This window comes from Microtus oregoni, unplaced genomic scaffold (genome assembly GCF_018167655.1).
Source record: "Microtus oregoni isolate MIOR12 unplaced genomic scaffold, Mior012 000022F_ref0000154, whole genome shotgun sequence".
Classification (NCBI taxonomy): Eukaryota; Metazoa; Chordata; class Mammalia; order Rodentia; family Cricetidae; genus Microtus; species Microtus oregoni.
In genome coordinates, this window is record NW_024543081.1 from 8,589,410 (window position 1) to 8,614,792 (window position 25,383).

General features: G+C 49.6%; 1 protein-coding gene, 1 long non-coding RNA gene and 1 pseudogene across 2 annotated transcripts in view; 2 read left to right on the forward strand and 1 right to left on the reverse strand.

Moving 5' to 3' along the window:
* The first annotated feature begins 1,481 nt into the window (after nucleotides 1–1,481).
* LOC121461447 lies at nucleotides 1,482–6,976 on the forward strand (annotated as a pseudogene).
* Nucleotides 6,977–16,486: 9,510 nt separating this feature from the next.
* On the reverse strand, nucleotides 16,487–23,543 carry LOC121461051. The gene is made up of 5 exons (XR_005976148.1): nucleotides 23,424–23,543; nucleotides 22,921–23,099; nucleotides 22,604–22,623; nucleotides 21,329–21,475; nucleotides 16,487–16,613 (listed from the first exon to the last, which is right to left on the reverse strand). It is a non-coding gene; the product is annotated as an uncharacterized LOC121461051 (long non-coding RNA).
* Nucleotides 23,544–24,199: 656 nt separating this feature from the next.
* The window catches only part of Kiaa0930 (KIAA0930 ortholog), a 41,108-nt gene continuing 39,924 nt past the window's right edge, over nucleotides 24,200–25,383 (forward strand). The window contains exon 1 of the mRNA XM_041671945.1: nucleotides 24,200–24,592. Coding sequence (XP_041527879.1) covers nucleotides 24,400–24,592 — 193 coding nt within the window. The 5' untranslated portion in view covers nucleotides 24,200–24,399. The remainder of the gene's footprint in view (nucleotides 24,593–25,383) is intronic.

The following is a 25,383-nucleotide window of genomic DNA, read 5'->3' on the forward strand; positions in this document are numbered from 1 at the left end:
GTCAACAGTTGTAAATGGAAATGAGTTTGCACAGGGCATTCCTACAGGCTTGACATTTTTCAGTGTAAAAATGTAGGGGAAGGGCTGGGCACGTAGCTCAGGGACAGAGCACTTGTCTAGCGCGCATGAGACTCTGGGTTGCTGGGGGTTGTTCTGTACTGTCCCCTCTCTAGGAATCGGTTTCCCTCTGTGAATGGGGTGGGGTTGGACACCCCTGGGCTTTGACTGGCTGGGTAGACAATTTATTCCAGGCAGCCAGAAAGTCCCAGCCATAGGCGCTCCAGAGCAGGGGCGGAGTTTCCTGCAAGAGTTTTTACTGGCTGGCTTTTCTGACTTTGTGATTGTTTGTGCACCTGGGTTTTTCCTGGGGGTCCTGGGGATTGATGTCACTGGCGCAGCCGCTAGTGAGAGACAGCGGGCCTGCAATCCCATGACTTCTCCAGGCCTGCTGTTTCCTATGAGAAAAACAAACACAACATCTTCTCATCTCCCCCTTTGTCCGATTAAGGGGGAAATGTTTAAATAATAATTCCCAAGGGCCCAAACATGCTCAGCAAGATAAATAAAACACAATCTCCTTGTGTTTGTAGTCAGGTCTCCACTTTAAAGCCTGTTGGCTTTGGAACTTGGCTAGGAGATTCACGAGGAATGATGTCAACCAGTTCCTTTGGGAATGACTGGTGCTGATCTCAAAGGAAGGGGGACTAATGAAGACATCGCAAAAGACAAAGAACCAGCCTTGATACTGCCCATGCCCCTGTGGTGGTCAAGGCCCCATGTAAACATTTCAAAAGCTTTTTGCAAGTTAATAATATCTTGGTTTATTGTGGTTTTCATCTGAGAGAGTTTCACTATGTAGCCTAGAACTCACTGTGTGATCTTGAGCTCATCATAGAGATCCCCCTGTCTCTGTCTCTCCTGCCTCTGTCTCTCTCTCTCTCTTTCTCTCTCTCTCTCTCTCTCTCTCTCTCTCTCTCTCTCTTTGAGGCTTTTTCTTTTTTATTTTCTTTTTTTCTGACAAATCCCAGGTCTCAAGTAGCAGGCTGGCCTCAAATTACAGAAAATACAGAAAAACTTCTGTGTGTAATGGAGAATGGCCTTGAACTTCTGACAGCGTACTTACCTAGCAGCCCGATATAAATCTGGCAGGAGTTGGAGACAGGAGGATCAGAAGTTCAGTCCAATTTTCCCTTTTCAACCAGAGCCTGGCTGAAAGTGGCTGAACTTCATTGCACTCGTGATCTGGGTTTGTGTACCAGAATGCAGTCAACTGCTTTCTGAACCCTGGCCTCCAGGACCAGAGTCAGGGCATCAGGAAGTTCAGTGCTGAGAAAGGTGAAGAACAGCCCAGCCCTGTGCAGGCCTCTTTCAAGTTCAACATCGGCAGATTGTGGGGTAGAAATTCTTGCCCCTGAACTGCTTTTCCAAGAGGCCAGACAGACCTGCCTGGTGGGTTTTACAGGCTAGGGAGACTGCCGGCAATGGTGGACAAGGCTTTCAGTGTTAGTCTCTTGACCCTGGTGACGTGGAGGCTATGGGATTCCATCCCTCTAAGTAAGCAGAAAGACACTGTGGGAAATGGGAGTCCTCACTTTGTAATAAGTGTACTGGAGACTCATAATAGGGAAATCGAAATGGCAAAAATGGCTGGTGGGTCCCTTTGGAGTAGAACTGGTACTTATATCCCTGATGCATTACCCTTCCTGCTTGGATTCCACACTGGCTAAGTTCTTCAGGGAGTTTCTAGCATTGCCCCCTCCCCAGCGACCCCATCCTATTGGTTCAGCACACAAAGCCTTACGTAATGCATATGATGAGGCTCAACATCTGTGCTTTTTCTTATCATGGGCTCAGTTACAGAGTCCATTGCCTGAGACTTTGAACCCTAGAATAACTACAGAGCTTCTAGATGTGCGGAGCCAGCTACAGAAGACAGGGGTCCGGTGCCTCCTGCTTCTCTGATCTCACTGTACCTCATGTGGAAAATGGGTTATAATTGTTTCTTTCTTACAACTCAACAGAAGAAACCCAAAGTCCCAGGCTTCTGATGGCCACACATCTTGCCCCTGCTCTGAGAATCTCCAAGTGGCTCTAAACAATCCCATCTCTCCTGGGGCTCAACTTTCATAATACATTCAGAAACTGTCTGACAGCTCAGCACTTAAAACCACGTACAGCTCTTACAAAGGACCCACATTCTGTTGTCTGCCGTGAGAGAGTCAACATCGTCTAGAGGGGGCATTACTGTCCCACGCAGCTCCTGCTGGGGAGTCACATCCAAGAGCAAAATCCCACTGATGTAGAGATAGGGGCTTGTGACAGTGACCCCATGTCCTGTGTGGTATGTAAGCTTATTAATACTAGATGAGTGAATATGGTTTTAAAGGGGCTGGAGAGGTGGCTCAGCAGTTATAGCACTGGCTGCCCTTCCAGAGGACCCGGGTTCAATTCCCAGCACCTACGTGGCAGCTCACAACTGTCTGTCACTCAAGTCCCAATGTCCCCCGACTCCCTCATGTAGAAAAAAATGTAGGCCAAACATGGAATGCACATAACAAATTATAAATAGACTTTCAAATCAGTGTACATAGCTTAGAAGGGAAAAAAAAAGCTCTTTGTGGGTGTCAAGTTCATCTTAGGTGATGAGATTTAGTGGGAGATAGGGGACAAGGGAGTGATCAGGAAAGGGTTTCCAGACCTCACAGATGACATAGCTTAGAAGGGAATAAAAAGCTCTTTGTGGGTGTCAAGTTTATCTCAGGTCATGCCAGACAAGGTACCCTGGAAGGATCCATAGGACACTGGTGCAGACTGACCCTGGAGCAGAAGAGAGGAAAGTTTGTAAGTGTATTTTGAAGGTTACGCTAACAGGTCACCATTGATGCATTAGATGTAGGGTCAAAATAAGGGAATGGATATCTAGAGAATCCAGGTCTGGCTGGAGGAGTCAGAGGGTGGAACTGGAATCTGCCAACTGAGAGAGGACTGGGGTAATTACAGATCCAGGGAGGGGGATCCAAGGCCTACTGCTCCCCTTCATACTACAGGAGAGGACCTGAAGTCAGGAGGGAGGTCAGAGGTCAGCGATTTCCTGTTCCTGACAGTGTCCATCTGGGTCAGGATCTGATTCTCAAGGCAGGGGCAGTCCCTGGAGGCAGCTTCATGAGTGACAGCCACAGGTCGATTCACTGATTGACAACCTGACTTTAGGCAACATGTCGCTGGCCTGCCTGCTGCCCCATCCCATGCTGGACACAGAGAGCTGAGCTATGTCAGATTCACCAGAGCCCTGGAGAAGCCTACATGACAATCCAGAAGGGCATGTGGGCGGGACCAGCAGGCTTGACTACAGCACAGCAGAAAGCTTAGCTCTTCTGGGTCAGTAGGGCAAAACTGGTTTCTCAACACCTGGAATGAAGCCTGCAGCAGACGCAGCTCTATCTGTCATCTGTGAGGTCTGGAAACCCTTTCCTGATCTCTCCCTTGTCCCCCTATCTCCCACTAAATCTCATCACCAGGTTCCCACAAGCCCCCACATCCTGGGCCCACCCTAGTGGGTCAGAGCCAGAAGAATGAATGCAACTGATAGATATATGAACTCACGGACACTATGGCCGCGTGCACAGGGCCGACACAGGTTCAAGGCAGAGGTGGCCCCACACTGAGAGGGGGAACTAGACGCAGGGTCTCACCCCTAACCAAAATGCCAAGTGCAATTGATACCACTGAGCAAAGGAAAAGCTAGTTTTCTCCGGTGGAGTGTCACTGAGTATATTAAGCACACTTCTGGGGAGGTCGCACGCCCAGGAGTAGTTGGCCAACATAAAATGAACTCAGGGGTGGTTTTGCAGGCATTTTGCAGGCGTTTTGCATCATTTGGGCGTTTTTTGTCTTACTGGTCTTTTGCTTGTATATTTTAGCTTCTATGTTTGTGCTTTTGTGGAAGTTCTGTGGACGTTTCTGGTTTTTGTTTTTTAAAGACAGAGAGGGTATAGAATTGGGTGGGTGGGGAGGTTGAGAGGGGCTAGGAGGAGTTGGAGGAGGAGAAAAATAGGGTCAGAATATATTGTATAAAAAAATTCTTCGACTGAAAAAAATAACTAAAATTTGCTTTGAGATTAAAAAAAGAGAATTGAAGGTTGTGGTGATATATACATAAATAACAGCTATAGTTTGGGGTGGGGGGAAGAGCATGAATGCAGGCTCTAGGGAGCCTCTTGTAGTAACCCCATGAGACAATCTGGCTGACGACGAGCCTCACCCTGGCCTCACTGGGCTAAATGACACAGTGACCGCCCTAGAATCTTGAGTGCTTGTATCTGGTACCCGGTGACCTCCCCAGATTCTTGAAAGCCTGTATTTGGTGCCCAGTGACCTTCTTAGACTCTTGAGAGCCTGCATCTGGTGCCAGGCTGCAGCTTGGTTCTGTGCACTCCCATCTCCAAAGGCTGTTTTTGAAGTTCTTAGGCAAGCTGGAAAGAGAATATGGTTGGGGAGGGGGGTCCCCAGAACTCTGTGTGCTTTGACTATTGTTCCCACCCTGTCCATCTGGGTCACTTCATGACTGTCTGCAAGGGGTTTCCATGAATCTCTAGATCCACTGTCTCCATAGTGGTTTGGTGGAGAAACTGAGGCCCAGAGGGAAGACGCTGTCTAACCAACCAATAAGTAGGACTTTAGCAGGAGGGCTTAGAACTTTGTTCTTGCCCCTTCATTCCCTTGGTTTCTCCCAGACCCTCTTGCCATCCACTCAGCTCAGGTGCAAGACATCAGCTCTGACTTGATCCTTTCTGTTGCAACCCTGAGAAGTTACTTCCTGATGTCAGAACACCATGCCAGCTCCAGTTCATGTCCTTGTCCTCAGCCAAACATCTATACCCTTATAACCCTTAAACAAGGGCCCTTGTGCACGGGGCATCTGAATGTATAAATGACCCGGGCAAGTCCCCACACTTTCCTGAGCAATGTCCTTATTTTAAAATGACCATCATGTCTCCTTTGAGGTCTGCTGGATTTATAATGTGTGGGGCAGGACGGTGCATGCCTATAATCCCATACTCATGCCAGCAACCCTAATTCAAATGAAGGAGTTGGGCTAGAGAGGTTGCTCAGTGGTTAGAGGATGCTATTCCTTTCTTGCAGAGCAATGGAGTTCAGTTCCCAGCACCCACACCAGGCAGTTCACAACTGCCTGTAACTGTAGCCAGAGAAGATCTGATGCCCCCAGGGCACCTGCACTGATGTGCACATACACATACAAGTAATTTAAAACAAGCAAACAAATGAAAAGTAGAGTTGGGTGGTAAGTGGTGCACGCCTTTTATCCCAGCACTCAGGAAGCAGGGGCAGGCCTCCTGAGTTTGAGGCCAGCCTGGCCTACAGAGCAAGTTCCAGGACAGCCAGAACCACATAGAGAGATCCCTGTTTCAAATACACACATATGTATGTGTGTGTGTATGTTTATGTGTTAAAGTGTTTTGTCTGCATGTTTGTATGCAGACCACATGTGTATCTGGTGCCCATGGAAGTCAAAAAAAGGCCAGCAGATCCCCTGGAACTGGAGTTATGAATGACTATAAACCATTTGAGTGCAGAAAACTCGCCCCAGGTTCTCTGAACTCCCAAGCCACCTCTCCAGTCCTTCAAAGAATAAGTTTAGAAAACAAAACCACTTTCTTTCAGTCTGGAGATTTCATAGAGACCACAGAGGACGGTGAAGCAATAGGGGAATTTGTTGAAACGCACTTGGAACAAGTTAGCTGCCTGCCGAAGCAGAATAAGTTCCGAGGCCTGGCAAGTCCACGGTTAGGGTTTCTGGAGATTCGGTGTCTATTGAGGGTATTTAGACAATGACTTTCTCACTGAATCTTCACATGGTGGAAGGCGGCAAGTTTCTGAAGCTCCTTGCATAAGAGCACTAATTCTGGACCACCTCTGACTTCACACCACACCGACTGTGATCTAGCTATTAAAGCTAATCCGTACCGCAGTTGTAACAACAAAGAAGAATGTCCAAGCCTCAAGACAGGAATCATAGACAGAGGATTTTATTACAAAGCAGATTGAAGACTTCAACATAGGGAAGAGACACGTAGCCAACATGATGGGAGAAGACCTGGAAACTTTTACCGAAGAGGATATTGACAGAGCTATTGCTTACCTTTTTCCAAGTGGTTTGTTTGAGAAGCAAGCCAGGCCAATAATGAAGCATCCTGAACAAATTTTTCCAAAACAAAGAGCAATCCATTGGGGAAAAGATGGCCGTCCATTTAATTTTCTCTTCTACACTGTCGACCAATCATACTATTCATTAATGCATGAAGTGTGTGGAAAGGTCCTCCAGCTAGAAACGCACAGAAGTCCACTTTCAGAGAAAACTGAGTCCAAACACCTGATAGGCAGCAGATGGCTGATTAAGGAGGAACTAGAAGAACTGTTAGTGGGGAAACTGTCAGATCAAGATTATGTGCACTTCATTCGGCTGCTGGAAAAGTTATTGACATTGCCGTATGGTCCTGCCGAGGAAGAATTCATGCAGAATTTACGCAAAAGTCTAACCGTCCAATCAAAGAAGCAGGTGATCGAGCCGCGCCAGCGAAGGCAGGAGGAAGAGCGCCACAGCACAGGCACAGAAGTGGGAAGATCTCTGTGAACGGAGTTGATTATCGGCTTCCCTTTCCTGTCACACAGGACAGAGAACAGCTGATGTTCCCTTTCCACTTCCTGGACCGGCTGGAGAAACACAATGCAACCTGCACCATCTCCGGGGGTGGGAGATCAGCGCATGCGGCAGCCGTACGTTTGGCAATGGCCAGCACTTTGTGCGGCTTCATCACCGAGGACGAGATAGAGTGGGTGAGACCAGCTGGACTATTTACTCCTGACCCGTGGATCAGAGAAAGGAAGAAGCCAGGCCAGGAGGGTGCCAGAAGGAAGTTCACCTGGAAGAAGCGCTAACTAAGACTTTCACAGGCGAGCAAGGAACACCTGTATCTACATGCCTGGTTCATGGTAGAGCACATTCGTGTACACTGACCAGGGGCAGGCAGCACGTTTAGACATTGTTTTTAGTTTGAGTCATAACGTGATTTATTTTTAAGTGCTGTTCTATTGTGATTATCATTAAAAATAATAAAAATGTTAGCTTTGTAAAAAGAGAGAGAGAGAGAGAGAGAGAGAGAAAGAAAACAAAAGTATCACTGAGCTAGTATGTAGGAAGTGCCCTTCTATGTGCTGTTATCCTAGCAATTACTATAGAGAGCCAGCCCTCAGGATACTGTACCAGAGGTGTCACATAATCACATAATCACACAAATATGTGTAAAGCCACAAGAGGGGAGGAATAAGTCCCCAGAATATCATTTGGGCTTGCCACCTTAGTGGCAAGGCAGGAAGGTCCCTGAGGGTGGTGTAACTCAACCTGAGTGGATAGCATAATGGCCCCTGCTTCAGCTCTGGGCCTTCTTATGGGGTGCGTGTCCATCAGGACCAGCACATCTGGTGTTCTGTCACCTAGGAGAGAGACTGGGGAGTCACGCAGGTTAACTCTGAGATGCTGGTGGCATCTGGATCCACTTTAGGCTTCATGTCCTGGCACCAAACTGCTCGGGGTGATCACAAAACGTTAGGACTGTGAGCTGGGCAGCGATGGCCGCCTTTAAACCCAGCACTTGGGAGGCAGAGGCAAGCAGGTCTCTGTGAGTTTGAGGAGAGTCTGGTCTACAAATCGAGTTCCAGGACAGACAGGGCTGTTACACAGAGAAACCCTATCTCGAAAAACCAAAAACAGCAACAACAACAACAAAAAAGTGGACGATTTGAATGATATTCCTGCCTCGGTGGGGAACCTAGAACAGGGGTCTGCTGAATGGAGGGTCCAGGAGGGAAAGCAAAGCAAAAGAAGTAGGGCAGCCCAGAACTCTGTTCGCCACGCTTTTTAACTACGCTTGCTAATATATATATGGGTGTATATATCTGGCTGCACACACACCGCAGCTCAAGCGTGACGGTGAGGTGACAACCACTGAGACTCAGTTCTCGCCCCTCACCTACGGGCCCCAGGGATTGAACTCAGGTCATCCGGTTTGGCAGCAGACACCTGGTGAGCCATCTCACTCACCGCAGACGGGAAACTCTTCAGAGAACCTTCCAAGAAGTGTGAGTACAAAAGGACCCAGGAAAGAAAGAGCAAGGAAGCTGGGGGGAAGCTAGGGAAGAAATGGAATTGGGGAACTCAGGGGAGACTGGGTGGTGGGAGTAGGGTCGAGGATGCCTAGTGATAGGGGAAGGGTGAGTAGGGATAGGGTGAGGCCTTGCATGTGGAGTTCCCAGGAGACAGCAATGATGTTTAGTCCACAAGAATTCAGGCTGGGGGTCCAGCCTGGAGGCCATTGGAGGCACAGAACTAGGTAAAAAAAAAAAAAAAAAAAAAAAGTCTCAAGCCAAGCAGGACCATGGCCAGACCACAAGGAAAACAAGCTGCAACCAGAGAAAAGAAACTTCTGAAAAGCTGAGCAAAAGCAGCCCCCACCCTCAGAGCCGCATGTCTCCCCAGAATCCAGGGTGCACGGAAAGGACTTTGGAGGTACAGTGGAACTCCCTCTCTAGAGACAGACATGCCTCAGACAGGGATCTTCCCCCAGAAACTCCTCAAGGAACCAGCCCTACCAAGGCCCAGCTTCCATCTACTGAGCAGATCTGCCTTCTGACCTGCAGAAGGGAGAGGATCAGGTTGTGTTATTTTAAACCACTACTCATATAACATTTGGTACAGTAGCCAGTAGGGAACTGACTCAGAAATAAAACACCTGCAGATGGCAGTTCTTAGCTCTGGGGGGCTGGGCTATAAGAACCCTTTTCTTTTCTTTTCTTTTTCTTTTTTTTTCTTAATTTCTAAACTTTCCAATTTCCTTTTTTTCTTTTTCTTTTCTTTATTTCTTCTTTTTTTCTTCTCCTTCTTCTCCTTTCCTTCTCCTCTTGCTCCTCCTCCTTCTCTTCTTCCTCCTCCCCCTCCTCTTCCTTCTCCTTCTTTTTATATAGACAAGGTCTCACTGTGTAGTTTTGACCCTGAACTCAATATATAGACCAGGCTAGACCTGACTTCAGAGGTCACCTGACTCTGCCTCCTGGGTGTTGAAGGTATGCTCCACCACACCCAGTTCTATTTTCTATGATTGTGGTGTGAGCCGTCTCTGTAGCCCAGACTAGTGTGGGATTGGCTAAGTAACCCAGAGTAGACTCCAACTCCACACAATCCTGCTGCTGGGTCAGGGACCCTGGACTACACACTTTCTAGGCAAGCAATCTACCACCCAGCTTCATCCCCAGCCCTCTTACTTTTTATTCTAAGACAGGGTCTCACTAAGTAGCCCAGGCTGGCCCTGAAGCTTCCACTCCGCTTCTTCTGCTCTCCCAGCAGCTGGAATTCTAAGCGTGTGCCACACACCTCCTCATCCTGTCCACGTATGGCACACTTGGGACAGGAGGGGACATTCAAAACAAAAGGTTCCTAGTCATCTCTACCACACAAGGGCACTGATCTGAGCACCCACCCTTTGACCTCCTCTAACCTTAGCGATTTCCCCAGGGGTCCCATCCCCAATACCACTCACACTGGGGTGAGGTTTCAACTCATGAATTTGGGGTCACTCACACTGTCAGAATTTGGGAGCTGGAAAGATGACTCGGGTTAAGACACTGTGCTGCTCTTGCAGAGGATCCAGGCTTGGTTCCCAGTACCCTAGTCTGGTGGCTCACAACCGCCAGTGACTCCAGCTCCAAGGGAACCCGTGCTCAGTGCACATACTTGTGTGTGTGTGTGTGTGTGTGTGTGTGTGTGTGTTTGTAAAAACGATGACAAAACCTTTCGAAATTTGGGCAAGGAATGGGGCAGTCTGGGAGAACCAGCCATGGCTCAGGGCAGAGGGGCCACAGTCTAGATCCAAGACTGGGAAGCCAAGCCCAAGGCCCAGCCCTGTTACGAGTGGTCATTTGGCTCACCTATGTCCTGGGGAAAGGGACTGAACTCTGACTCCTGGGCAGGGTCCTCTCTAGGATAGAGGACAGACCCTCTTCATACCCCCGGGTGTTGTCCGTCTAGGAACAGGCAAGGACAGCCTAGGCCATTACTACCCATAGTTCTCAGAGTCCACGGCCATCCCAGGTCCGTGCCGACTTTGTCCTCCCTCTCCCATCTCCCTGGGCATGTGGTGATGGCTTGTGGGTCCAAGGGAAAAGTTTGGGCCTACATCTAACCTTTACCTGAGCCACAAGCCCTGGGAATTTTGGCACAGCTAGGTTTTTACCATTTGCCTACGTCACACAGCCGTGGAGAACTGAAGCTGGAATGTGAATCCAATCTCACGCTCGGCTTGAGCCTCACTGCGCATGTGTGAGCGGAAGCCCACCACTGACCTACGGCTGAGAACCATAGCACATCCAAACCCAAACTTGAGAGATGGGTTCTTCTAGAGACGACAGGAAGCCACCTAGTCCTGCAGGTGTTCCTTTTCAGGCACCTCTGAGCCTTGTTGTTGCTCAAGGACCTGTTTCTCAAGTGAACCTTCCATCCCAGCAGGTAGAGTCTCAGTAGGAGGAAGGAACCTCTGAAAAATAATATAAGCAAGGCCAAGGTTTGACACCAAGGTCCTGTTAGAGCAGGCCTGGAGGGCTCCTTTTCTGGGACTGTTGGTCAAGACAGCCTGGGTTGGGCACATGACGAGGTGAAGGTTGACAGGCAAGGCTCCACCAAGAGGGATCAGAGTGCTGTAAAACACTCTGGGCCTCAGGGGTATCCCCTGAGGACCATTCCAGGCTGGTGAGTGATACAATCTTATTTCCAGCCTGTGACTCTTTGACCACTGTTTCTTAGAAGATAGCAATGAATGCCAGCCAGTGCAGCAATGAAAGACTGGAAGACTCCCTGGAGGCAGGATGCCTCAAGGAAGGTCAATGTTCCTGGCAGAGGGAATTGCTTGTGCTATAGTGGGGTGAGAAGAGCAGGGTGCAGGGTGCGGGAGGCTTGTTGGGAACTGCAGGCCCTTGGGCAGCAATTCCCTGACCAGCGTTGTCCCTGCGTCGCCCGCACCCAGCGCAGGTGTCAAGCGCCCTCTGGCGGCGCTCATGGGCTCTGCGGCCACGGAGGGGTGGTGGTCCGCCTAAGTTCTATCAGAACTAGAAAAAGAAAGCTTTGCGATAGAAAAATTATCGTTATCTTAAGTTTCCTTCTTGCTGCTGTGCTAAAATGCCCGGACAAACGTAACTTAAGGAAGGACTTATTTGGGCTCACAGCTCAAGGTACGAGTCCTTCACGATGGGGACATCAAGGCAGTGGGCGCTTGAAGCAACTGGCTACATCACTTCCACGTCCTCAGTCTGAGACAGGAGTGAACACATGCATGCTATGCTCCGCTCGCTGTCTCCACTTTATATGTCCCAGAATCCCTTTCCCAGAGAAAGCGACAACCCACAATTAAAATGGGCTCTTCTGCATCAGTTAACACAAGATGGTGCCCCACAGCCATGCCAAGAGGCTCAACTTCCAGGTCATTCTAGATTCTGTCGTGCTGACAACTTACACCCACCATCATAAACACATCCTTTGTTTTCTGGGTTTTTTTGTTTTGTTTTGAGACAGGGTCCTCGTTACACGGACCTGACTATCCTTGAACTTGCTACATAGACCAGGTTGGCCTCAAACTCAGAGATCCATTGCTTATGCACACAGGATTAAAGGGGTGCACCATCATGCCCAGGAGTTTTCTATTTTTTTTTTTAAATACAAGATTTTTTTTTTTTTGGTTTTTTTCGAGACAGGGTTTCTCTGTAGCTTTGGAGCCTGTGCTGGAACTAGCTCTTGTAGACCAGGCTGGTCTCGAACTCACAGAGATCCGCCTGCCTCTGCCTCCCGAGTGCTGGGATTAAAGGCGTGCGCCACCACCGCCCGGCTAAATACAAGATCTTATGTAGCTAAGGCTGGCCTTGTAGTCAAGAATGACCTTACAATAACTGCTCCACTTCAGAAGTTCTGGGATTAAAGGCTTGTGCCATGACACCAGTTTAACATATAATTAAAAGGTTTTTAAATTGTGAGTGTGTATGCACGCATGTCCACATCACAGTACACATATAGAAGTTAGAAGACAAGTTTATGGAGTCTGTTCTCCTTTTCCACCTCCATGTGGGTTTCAGGGTTGAACTCAGAGTTTGCTTGACAAATGCCATCACCAGCTAAACCATCTCCCCGACCCCTGAACATATGACTTTGACCCAGTTGTCCTTATATCAACTCAACCTTAGAGTTTAATTTGGGGCCGGAGAAGTGATTCATGGGTAAAATGCTTCCTTGCTGCAAGTGTAAGAACCCAAGTTCAGAGCCTGGAACAAAATCCTCTGCCTCTTCCATCTCGTCTGCTCGCTCTACAACCAGGCCACCATGTGGAGCTAAGAAACTGATGCCATCATGAACCCGGGTCCCAAAGAACTGGGTGGACCTCTATGCTGTTAGAAAGAGTGTTACGAGCCAGTCTTTCCTCCCTGGGAAAAATCAAAAACACAGGTTTGTTTTTTTTTTTTTTTTTTTTTTTTTTTTTGCTTTTTCGAGACAGGGTTTCTCTGTGGCTTTGGAGCCTGTCCTGGAACTAGCTCTGTAGACCAGGCTGGTCTCGAATTCACAGAGATCCACCTGCCTCTGCCTCCCCAGTGCTGGGATTAAAGGCGTGCACCACCATCGCCCGGCCCAAAAACACAGTTTTAAGAGTAAGCTGAAGCCCTGGTAGGGGTGGTTCAGTGGTTATGAGCATAGGCTGCTCTTGCGGAAGACCAGAGTTTGGTTTCCAGCACCCATGCCAGGTAGCTCACAACGTGTGTGTGTGTGTGTGTGTGTGTGTCTGAATTTATCTGCTAGCTGGCCTCAAACTCATGGCAATCCTCCTGCCTCAGAGTCTGAGTGCTGGGATTACAGACATAAACCATAACGGTGGACTCTCATCCCTCTTCCTCTTCCTCTCCCCATTCTTTGTCCCAGCTCATCTCCACCTTGGCAGTTTTAGGTCTGCTTCTGTGGATACAGGTTAGATTGAGGTTGCTCTTTCTTTCTTTCTTTCTTCCTTTCTTCCTAATGAAAGGTTTATTCTGATTCATGATTTTTTTTTATTATGAATATAGTGTTGTGCCTGCATGTTTGTTTGCGGGCCAGAAGAGGGCACCAGATCTCGTTACAGAAAGGTGTGAGCTATCATGTGGTTGCTGGGACTTGAACTTAAGACCTCTAGAAGAGCAGCCAGTGCTCTTAACCACTGAGCCATCTCTCCAGCCCTGAGGTTGCACTTTCCATAATTACATGTAAATAGAACCACACAGAAAGCTCTCCTTCGGCCTGAGCCTGACTTCTTACACTCAGCAAAATCGTTTAGCAATTCATTCATTTTGTTACATGGTATTGACAGTTTGTTCCTTCTTATGCCTGAGTAGGACAGCACTGTCAGGCGACAAAGCTGCAGTCGGTTGGCCCATTTACCTGTCCACGAATGGACGCATTTCTCCTTTAGCTGTTACTAGTGACACTGCTGTGCACATTTCAATCGTCTCTGTGCACCTACAAGCAGAATGGCTGGGTCATGGGGCAGACATGAGTTTCACTTTTTAAGAAACTGAGGCATAAGCCAGACTTTTATTAAAGGTGCACCCCTCTAATCCTAGCACTGGGGAGGCCAAGCTAGTTTACATAGTGAGTTCCAGGCCAGCCAGGGCTACCTGGAGAGACCCTGTCTCAAAAACAAACAAAACAACAACAGAAACAATAATGAAAACAAAAACCCTGAATTATTCTCCAAGTGCCCGGGCACTTACATCCCAGCTGCTGTGTTGAGAACCCCAGTCCCACCCTGTGCTCCCTCACTATGGTTGGGAAGCTGTGTTTTGAAGGCTTGGCTCCCAGTGTGGCAGTGTCCACAGATGGGGAGGTGGTGCCTGGATCGGAAGGGCTCTGATCCCTCCCATAGGTGGACCCATTGACAGGCTACTGCGAGAAAAAAAAAAAAAAACGTGATCTTAGAAGGTAGGACCTTGCTGAGGAGTGCAGGTCCTTGTGAGTGTTCCCCTACGGACATTTTGTCCCCAGCCCCTTCTGTTTGCTCTTTGAATCCTGGTTGCTGTGAGGTGAGCTGCCTCTGCCACGCATGCCCACCACCTGACATTCTACCTTAGACCCAAAGCAACAAAGCAGCGAGTGGCGGGCCATCACCTCGGAAACCAGGAGCCCAAACAAACCTTTATCCCTTTAAAACTGTTTCCTTGGGTATTTTGTCTCAGTCCTCAAAATCTCACGACACACCCACCCACACTTGTCATGCTGTCTGACTTCTGAACGCTTTGAAGTGGGTGTAGCCATGTGTCATGGACACAGCTCCCTCCCTGCTAAAGGACGCTGAGTCTCTTCTTGCAGGCTTCTAGTTTATTGCCTTGGGGCCCAGTTTATTCTAATCTGCTACTAAAAGACTGCTTTATTTGTGGTGCTGAGGATGGAACCGAGTCTCACACACGGCATGTGCTCTACCGCTGAGCTGCACTCCAGTTCGACAACGGCTTGTCTCCCTACTTTCTGTCTGTAGGAGTTTCTATAGTCTCGATGCTACATTTCCTGTTTAGTGTATGCATGTGTGTGTGCGTGTGTATGTGTGCATTTGTGAATGTGTGCTCGCATAAAGGCCATACGAGGGTATCTGATGTCCTCCACATATATATCTCTGCCTTTTCCTTTGAGGGAGTTTGGCATGTGGTTGTGGGACCCAAACTGGTCTTCACGATCAAAGAGCAAGAACCCTTAACAGCTGAATTATCTCTCCTGCCCCTGCCTTCCGGGTGCTCGGATGACTGGCATGAACCACCATGCCTGGGGTTGAACCCTGGGCTTTGTGGTATGGGCTTCACCTGTCCTCCCACGCAGAGGCTGTGCCTGCTCGGCCTCAGCACCCTGAAGCTGCCACCTCCTTCTCTGTGAGGAAGACCCTGCCCAGATGGTGCCCTAGAGATTGGGTCCAAGATTCAGATGCGTTGACAGCCTCTTACCACACAGGAGCCACTTCAATTCTTCCTCTGGTGGATCCAACCTGGGTGAGTGTGGCGCAGGGTGCTGCCTCAAGTGAACAGAAGGGGGCAGCATGGAGGCAGGGCTGGAGAGGGAAGCTTGGTAGTCACAGGTCTCTGGATGACCACTCCCTGGCCTGGGACCCTATCGAGTTATCAAAGCAGTCCTGTTGCTAAAATTCCTTGCCAAGGGGAGATGTGGCCCGCACCTACCCCTCCTCCTCAGATCCCAGCAATTCCACCAAAGTTCACGAAGGAGCACCAATGAGTTTACTGGGCTTACTCACAACCCAGAGGTGATGGTTGTTGGCAGGACTGTGGGTGCTTCTTGGTGAAGGGCTGCACATGACAGTGTGCGCAGCAGGAACGATGACTTTCCCACAGCTGAATTAATGGAGCCCTCTCCCACCTATATCCTTTAGCCCCTCCCCCAACTCCCCAAGACCCCTAAGTCCTGTGCAATTAGGGAAGAATTAGGAAATACAGATGCTTGGGAGGGGTTAGACACTTTGGTGAGAGACCCATGACATTCCCTGCCCCCTCCATCAGCTGTATTTTTTTTTTTTTTTTTTTTTTTTTTTTGCCCAGGCACAGCAGAACTCCTGAAGATGGCAGCGGGCTTGGAGGACAGTCCTGCACAAGGTTTTGGTGTTGATGGTAGAGTTGAGAAGAGAGGTTCCCAATGGTTGGCCTCCTTCTGGAATCTCAGGAAGGCAGGGCTGCATCCTCCATGAGGCTGCCAGCCTTCCTCTGCATCCACTCAGGGCTCTTCAGGTTTGACTACATTTGAGAGGAAGAGGAAGAGGGCTGGGTTCAAACCCTGAATTTAATTAGCCTCTGGTTCCTCCTAGCAGCAACGGGTGAGTCACTGACGTGGGCAGAACCCGACTTGTGAAATCAGGTCCCGTCTCTGCTGCCCAAGCCCAGGGTGAACTTGGCAGATGGATCCGGTCTGGTCAGGCCTTGGAAATGCCTGGTACTGGCCAGATTGCAATCTTCGGCTGTTCTTCAGGAACAATGAGGCCACCAACACAACTGGAAGCCGCGAAGGACCAGGGCCTCCAATCACCCAGAGCTCTGTCCACTTGCTGGTCCCACTCAGCACCCAGCCCTCTGGCCTCTCCATAGGCATGTGTTCTTTTTCTTAGGATAAGAACAGTCAGGAGCATGTGAAGTCTGGGTCTGCAGTTGTGGGGTGGGATGGGGGCGACTCCCCTCAGTCTCACCAACATCCAGCCCTCAAGGACCTGCTGGGAGAAGACAGGCTGCGGGCAAAGGAGGACCCAACGAAACCATTATTTTTCTGAATACAGAGACCACACAGAGTCTAGGTGTTCAAGGGCTGCCAGGTGTCCTCCCATGGAGCCTGCCTAGGGCCATGTGAGTCCCATGTGAGCTGCCAGTTCCATCCCAGCTTGCAATGGAGGACGCTGAGGCTCTGAGGCTGGGCTGTGCTCCCTCTTGGGGGGAGGGGGTGGTACTGGCAGAACTGGGGAGGATACTTCCCTGTTCCTCCTGGCTGTCAGAACCTAGAAGGAAGAAACACTCCATTAACGTGCACTTCCTTCTTGACTCAAGGGGAAACTGAGGTCTGTGGCAGGGAAGGGGCTGGCAGTCACTGTGCACGATGGGCGGGGATAAGACTTGAACCCAAGCCCCTGCTCTTTCTGCTGTTCTTGATCTACAGCCGTCTTCTTCTACTGCCCCTGACCAAGGCTCCGCGACCCTCAGGCTGGCCCCTCTAGCTATGACCTGGGGGCTCCTCAGAGAAAGTTGAGAAGGCTAAGGTCTCTTTATCTAAAGCCTACTATAGCTTCTTACACTGAAAGTGCCTTTTCTGACTCTTGTTCTGCCAGGTCCAGCTGTGGTCCACAGCAGTCAGGGAGCCAGGTGTCCTAGAGAGGGACCTTGGACATGAGGGTGCCTCTCATACCCCCTAGAACAATATATCACTGCTGACCTGTCCCTCTTGTGACCTCCTCGACTGTCACTGACAGCCAGCAGCCACCCCTACAGCCAGCAGGGGGTTTCACAATCTTGGGACTGTGGCTTTAGCCTCACCCAGTGTGTGTGGGGAGAGGAGGGTCACTGTAAACACCACAGCCAGCAGGGTAACAATTTGCATGAGACAAGAAGGAAATCTGGTTCAACACAAAGTAATTAGCTGGCATTGTTTCAAACTTCTAAAGTCTGACCCCGAGCTGTTGACTATAAGCATGTTTGTGGACAGGGCAATTTTGGAAGCATGTTTCCTGGTAACAATTATTTCAATGAAGCCATCAAATCCTTTGTAAAGTATGCATGACCTCTTCTAGAAGGGTAGGTTCTATAGCTTAAGGGCCTAGGGGAGGATCTGGTGTGGCCTAGGTCATCAAGAGGTCACTGTCTCAGGGTTTCTATTGTTGTGAAAAGATACCACGTAAGAGAGGACCTTAAAACAAAAATATTTAATTGTGGTGGCTTGCTTATAGTTCAGAGATTCAGTCCATCATCATCATCATGGCAGGACATGGTGTGCGTAGGTAGACAAGGTGCTAGATAGATACCTACTACACTGTGATACACAAGCAATAGGAAGTAGACGGTCTCACTGGGCATGGCATATATGAGACCTCAAAGCCCACCTCCACAGTGACACACTTCCTCCAATAAGACCATACCTACTCCAACAAGGCCACACCTCCCATTAGTGCCCCTTCCTTGGGAGGCCATTTTCTTTTAAACCACCACAGTCACCAAACTACAAAGTACATGTGACGTGTTTGACGTCTCCCCAGGGATGGGATCTATTGACTGAGAAACAATACTCAAGATAAAGGTCTAGGGAGGAAGGGTCCGAGACAAGCATAACAGTCTGGGGGATTCAAGTGTGGCCTGACCCTACAGATAGCACAGATCACCAGGCTATCAACAACATCCATCCCTAGCCTTCTGGGTGGAAAACAGGTACACAACCCTTCCATTGAAGAGACAAGCTTGCATATCTAACATTCCTGGTTTCCCTAGTGCTTATCTGTGGGTACAAAGACCCCCATGCCCTCTACAATCCTTCTCTTGTTCACTTACTTTTCACGGGTTCACATGCATTTATAGAGGGCCTATTGTGTGTCAGCTCCTGAAGGCAAACAGCTGTGTTCTTCCTGGAGGGTCCAGCATCACACCCAAGAACTACCCGCCCCCTGCCCTCCCCCCCCCTCACTAGTCCACTTCTTTCTCCAATATAGTGCTGTAGTGGCTTAGAAGGACACAGGGGTTCTGGGCAGGAATTGGCTTTTAGAGATCAAGGAAAACCAGACCTGGAGCTGGGTCACAGACTCTCAACACTTCCCTAGAGAAAATGATGTCTGAACTTGATGGGAAGGAACGTTCCAGACAGAGGAAATAACACTAAGAGTTCATGGCTGGAAGGATGGAAACAAGTAGAGATGTCAAAATAACAATAGGAAGAGGCAGGGGACCCAGGGTATCTGGTCCCACCTTCAGAATAGGAAGGATGCAGATTTGGGCTTTGAAAAAGTCCCTCCAGCCAGGGGTGGTGGTGCACACCTTTAACCCCAGCACTTGGGAAATGGAGGCAGGTGGAGCTCTGTGAGTTTGAGGCCAGCCTGGTCTACAGAGTGAGTTCCAGGACAGCAACAACTCAGGCTGTTACACAGAGAACAGAAACCCTGTCTCGAAAAACAAAAAAAAAAAGCAAAAACCAACCAAACAAACAAAAACATTTTATTTATGTGCATCTGTCTGTGTCTGTAATCCTAGAGTAGGCAAGAACATTCCATGCTCATTTAGGGTATATTAGCAAGATCCAGTTTCAAAATAAAACATCCAAAATGGCGGAGGAAAATGAGCTCATTGGAAGATCACTTGCCAGCATGTTTGAGCCCCTGGACTCAAATGCTTAATAATGTTATCCCAAATCTTCCTGATCTCAAGTCTATAAGGTGTTGCTTTTAAAATCTGTGAATCCTTCCTTCTTACCAAGGCATGGGTATCTAATTATAATTGTAAGCTTGTCCCCTCCAGGGCAGTTTCAGTAGGAGCTATTAAAAGAATAGAGTGCCAATGAGAGAATTCTAGATAACACTGGACAATATTCTTTGGAGGCTGGGGAGATAGCTCAGCAAAATGCTTGCCATACAAACATGAGGACTTCAGTTCAGATCCCAGCGCACACATAAAAAGCTAAACTTAGGGGCTGGAGAGATGGCTCAGTGGTTAAGAGTCCTGGTTGCTCTTCCAAAGGACCCAGGTTCAATTTCCAGCATCCACATGGCAGTTCATCATTGTAACTTTAATTCCCATGGCTCCAACAACTTCTTATGGCCCTCCACATGCACCAGGCACACATGTGGTGCACAGATATACATGAAGACAAAATATACAATAAAATAATAACAATCCATATATTTTTAAAACTGGACACAGTAGCACATGCCTTCAGTTCTAGCACTGAGCAGATGTCCCTGGGACTGGCTGGCCAGATGGTTTAGCATAATTAGTGAGCTCTAGGGTCACCTATTTTTCAAAAAATAAGATGGAGAGCAATAAGATACCTGAAATCAGCCTCTATCTGCTACAGAGTCGTACATACACACATGAGTATGCACACATGAGCATGCACACACATGCATACAAACACTGCTACATAGTTATACATACACACATGGGCACACACACATGCACATGCATACACTCTGTCTACTACATAGTCATACATACACACATGAGTGCACACACATGAGCATGCACACACATGCATACAAACACTGTCTGCTACATAGTCATACATACACACATGGGCACACACACATGCACATACATACACTCTGTCTACTACATAGTCATACATACACACATGAGTGCACACACACGAGCATGCACACACATGCATACACTCTGCTCGCTACATACTCATACATACACATACGAGTGCGCACATACAAGCATGCACACACATGCATACAAACACCACACACACACACAAAGAGAATATTCTTTGTCTCATGACCTTAGAAAAGGAGTGGAAGAGAGAAGGGAGTCAAAAGAAACTGTACAGGTGACTGTTTCACTTGCAGCAGGGAGGGCCTGTACTAGACTTTTTCTTTGGGCCACCAACCAGCTCCCTAATCATGACACAGAGACTTACTAGTTTTGAATGCTCGGCCTAGCTTAGGCTCATTTCTAGCTAGCTCTTTTAACCTAAATTAACCTGTTTCTCTTCATCTATTTTTACCTTTCTCACTTCTGTATAATTCCCTTTCTTATTTTCACTGCTTCTCTCTATGGTGGCATCCTCCTCATTCTCTCCTCCTCTCTTATTTCTTCCTTTCTTCTTTCTGAGCCTATATTTCTTATCCTATTTATTCTCTTTGCCTGCTAACCCTGCCGATCCTTTCTCTGCCTAGCTACTGGCCTTAGCAGGCAAGGTGAAACAGATGCAACATATCTTTACATAATTAAGCACACATCCTTACATCATTAAACAAATGCAGCATAAACAAAAGTAACACACCTTTACACAGTTAAAGGAATATTCTGTGGTGTAACCAAATTTAATACAACATTGCCTAGTTAAAATAATGTTCTATCACAGGGACCCTTGCAGTCTAGGATCGGCAAGGTTAGCAGGCATTTAACTTCCCAGATGAAACAGAGGCTGGGGAGCCCTGTCTAGTGGTGGTGGGAGACAGAGGCAGGAGGATCAGGAGTTCAAAGCCAAGGAACAGGTTCTGAGCAAGTAGGAGAATCCTGGGTCATGAGAACGTCTGGCCAGGAAGCTGGAAGTGTGCACTACCACCTAGCAAACTAAAATCTGCTTTTAGCAGATTTTCAGGGGAGAACAGAAGAACCCTTGAACTTGTTCCTTGGTGGGCTGGTTATAATCTCCCTACTCTGTACTCTGAACATTGACTGTTGTTTTTTCCCCTCTTGGAGACCCAATCATAGACCCACAGGATGGTAAGGTCAGGGCAATGGGGATTATTCAGTTTCTCACCTCATTGTACAGACTGCAGACAGGGCTGATGGAGAGAGCTGGTGGCATGGGGATCTCAGTTGAACCAGGGTCTTCTCTGACAGGTTGCTAGCCTGTCTCCTGCTTCCCCCCACCCCTGTCACTCAAAGCATGAGAAAAGGATCCGAAGGGTCTTAGAGTAAGATTATCCCCAAACAGGTAGTGCTAAAAATGGAAGCATAGATGTCACCTCAGCATCTAGGCAATAACATGAAAAATGAAGCAACTGACCCATTAAAGAGCGTGACTTGTGGTTGATTTCCAGTTGTGTCAACCTTGGCTTCACTCTTCCAGGGTGTTTGAAACTTCATGGAATGAAGAGCCACAGTTGAGGGCAGTAGGAGTCCCTTCGGTGTGTTCCGTAAGTGGAGAGCAGAACTAAAGAAAAACAAGAGACTGGTCAGCCAAAGGTGAATTCAGGTTATCTATAACTTACTTTTTATTGCTTTTCTGCCCCCAACAAATTAGTATTGAATGCAACTAAGACACATTTACTGTTTTATGGTTCTAGACTATCATAGTTATGAGTATTATATTGTGTTATATATTATATTATGTATTATAGGTTAGGAATCCAGCTGAGCCCCATTGGACTAATAAGGAATTTATCATTAAGTCTTTCTGACGGTCAGGTTTCTTTACGTCTTACTGACCCAGGCTGATTGTCCACCCACTCCTTTTGTTTTGTATATATTTGTGTGTGTGTGTACACCACAACACCCATGTGGAGGTCAGAGGAAAACTAGTCAGAGCTGGTTCTCCCCACCCATCATGTGGGTCCTGCACATCGTACTCACTCAGATGGTCAGCTTGGTGGCAGGCACATGAGCTGAGTTATCTCACTGGCCCACAGCCCTCATATCTTGAGTGCTGGGATTACAGGTGTGCACCAGCAAGCCAGGTTGCTTTCCCACCTTAGAAACATGCACTGACCACACTCATATTCAACTCGTTTTACTTAGTATGGGCTAACTGGTTAGCACCCAGACCAAGAAACAGTGTCTTGGAGCCGGGAAACTGTGACTCACTCATCCAATGCAAGATATCCTATACCTGCTGCTCAGAGGAGTCCCCACGTGGACAACGAAGATTACTGATGAGAAAACCCCAGTAATGTTCATGTATTTATTCAACAAATGCATTCTGGCACCTGTCCTGGAATGGATGCCAGGGAAACTGGAATGAATTGATTTGATGCTGGCCCTTTGGAGGCGACTGTGCGGGGTCAAGGGAGAGGGATTGCGAAGTGGCTAAGGACACAGTGCTTTGGCCAAACTCCCCAGCAGGCTTCCCAGGGAAGGTGAGCCTTGAAGGTGATTATGGTGTTGAAGCAGCAAGGATTTCAGGCAAGAGCCTGGCCTGGCAGTGGGGGTGCGAAGACGGTGACATGGCTTCCGCGGAAGTAAGTGTAGCGCTGCCAGCTTTGGAGACCTCGCACACGCTGGCTGAGGGCCATACCCTTCCCCAACAGCCAAATCTTAGCTCTCCAGACTCACAGTTGGTTACCTCAACATTCATGCTGTGTCCTCATTAGCAGATGGGGGGTGGGGGCAGCCACAGGCCCAGGGGAGAGAACAAAAAAGCCATTAATTTCCTCCATGCACACCTTTCTACCTAGTCGTGTCCCCGTGTGTGGTCCCCCCACACACACACACGTCATTCTGGGACCTTGGAAAGAATCGGACTCAGGTCCTGCCCTGAGGGTGTTAGGGAACGAAGACACAAATCTCCAGGCAAGGATTGAACAGTGAGTCGTAACTGCCCATTTCCTACTCTGGAGTGGTCTCCATACCTCATGGTCCCAACCCACTTTACTGCCATACCTCCCATGGCATTCTTCCTTGGCAGGCCTCTCTCCTCCGTTCTCCGTGACGTAGCCTGAGTTTATTGGGCACTGGGAATACAGCTGTCAGAAGACAGGCTTGCAGAACACGTAGTGTCGCTGTGGTAAAATACCACGGCTTAAACAACAGGTGCTTGCTGCATTCTCACCATCTGATGCCTGCCAAGTTCAAGAAAGTAACGGTGCTGGGTGATTTGGTTCCTGGTGAGGCCTCAAAGCCTCCTGCAGCTAGGCAATGCAATGGCGGGAGGGGTAAGTGTGCATCTATGTGGAGAAGAACAGGAGAACCGGGCAAGGTAGGGTTTTCAGTAAATGTACTTGAGGACACTGTGACCCAAAGGAAAGAAGAAAACAACAGGAAATTGGGGAGAAGGGCACTCCAGGTGGGGTGGAGAGTTGGGGCAGAGCTTAACGCTTTGTGTAACTGGGGGAGCTGACACTGGAGACACAGCTGGCAGACAGCAGCAGTACACAGCCACTTACCCCAGTACTGGGAAAGGACCACAGGGTGAGGTCAGAAGACAACCTCTGGCCGCTGCTTCCCTGGATCCTCCTCTCTCAGCTTAGGAATGGATGCCCAGCTGGACCTTGGCCTTCATCAGAATCACGTGTCAGCTGACCTCATCCACCTCTGGCCTCCACATACCGTCTCAGTACAGGCGCTGATAGAGAACAACTCCCCAGCTCCCCCTCCTCCCCACACCGTGGGAACTGAGGCCTCCTATCCCACACCGTGGCCCCCAGGAGACCGACCACCTTTTGGAGGTGGCTACTTCTCGCTGTGTTCTGGGAAGCAAGTTTCCAGCAGAACCTCGGTGGAAGGTTCAGAAAGAAACGAGCAAAGCTGGTGTGGTGGAGACAGAGGGAATGCACAGGGCGGTGACAAAGCGCAAAATCGGTGTGGTGTAGAGGGGGAGGCTCAGAGGCGTGACTCTGGTGGAGGGAAGTCGGAGCCGGGAGAAGGTGGGCGCAGGGTGGGGGAACACGGGCAGCTGGGAAGGTTTGGAGGCCAAGAAAGGTATGAGAATGGTGTGGCGTAGACATGACGCGACAGGTTGTAGCGAGGCCACGGTGGGCGTTCGAAGTTGGCAGAAGCTGGCCGCAAGGAAGTAGGCGGGGCTAGGAGAGGGGGCAGGACCAGGGACAACTCACCGCCTTAGCCGGAGATTGGGGCGGGGTTTTGAGAATACGGGGCGTGTCGGAGGCGGGGTAGGGGGCGTGCCCGTATTAGGGGCGTGGCCTGGGCGGCGGCGGGCGCGCGCGCGGGCGGCGGCGGAGCGGAGCCTCGCAGTGCTGGGCTGTGCTCCGAGGTCGGCGGCTGCGGTGGTGGTGACGGCGACGCGCATAAAAACGGATTGTGGCTTCACTGGTGCTCGCGGCGGGCGGCGGCGGGGCGCGGGCGGCGGGGCGTGCCAGGGGCCCCCGCGGGCGCGGCGCGGGCGATGAGCCGGGGCCCGGCATGGCCTCCGCGCGGCCGCCGGGCCGGGCCTGTGCCTCGGCGTCCGCGCCCGCGGGGCTCCGGGCTGGGCCGGCCGCCTCCCGGGAGCCCGCGGACGGCGCCGAAGCGGAGGAGCGCTCGTTGCAGCACATGCTGCGCGCCATAGCGGAGGAGCGCGGTCGCCTCAACCTGCGCCGCGAGGTCTGCGGCCTGGGTGAGTGACAGTGCCGGGAGCGCGCGCGAATGTCCGCGCGTGTCCACCTCCGCGCCTCCCCTGTGCTGCCTGTCCTCCGTGCGTTCCCACGGCTCTGCGCTCTATTTCTTGGGACTCCAAGTCTCAGTCTCATTTCGTTACCACAAAACCCCGAGCCCTATGTCTTTGCTTCTCTGTCTCCCTCTGACCGTCAGGATGTCTATCCCAGTTCCTCCTTCCTCTTCGGGTTTCTGCTACTCCTCTGTCTTCTCCAGGAAGACCTGGGGAGCCCACTGCTGCTGCGGGGAGTGTGGGCGTGAGATTTCAGAAGGTCTTTAGTCCAGCGCATAAGACAGTGTGCCCTAATCGCATTCCCAGCCCACATGGAGGGCCGTGTCTCCTGTTTGCTGTAGCCTTTGTCTTTCTGCACCCAAAGGCCCTCTTGTCCATTAGCTCTACCAGGGACCTGTTGGGCCTCTGCCCCTTGACCCCACCTACTTGGCACAGGAATCAGGGCTTATTGAAGCCTCTCCGATTCTAGTCAAAGGAATCATTCATCTGCTGGCTGGGGTGGGGGTGTCTCATTTTTTGAAAGGGCAAGGGACTGTAGGTGTGGGTGGGGTCGTCTTGGGCGCGAGGTAATGCGTTTCTGATACATTTGCCTCTACCCATGTAGAGGAGCCCCCTCCACTATAGTCTCGAGCTTGTCATTTTCTCTGTAAAAAGACCCCTCCCTTCTTCATGCAAGGAATGACTTCATTCCCTGTTGTCAGTGTCCCCTCACCCCAACCACCCTCCCAGTGTAGGCTTGA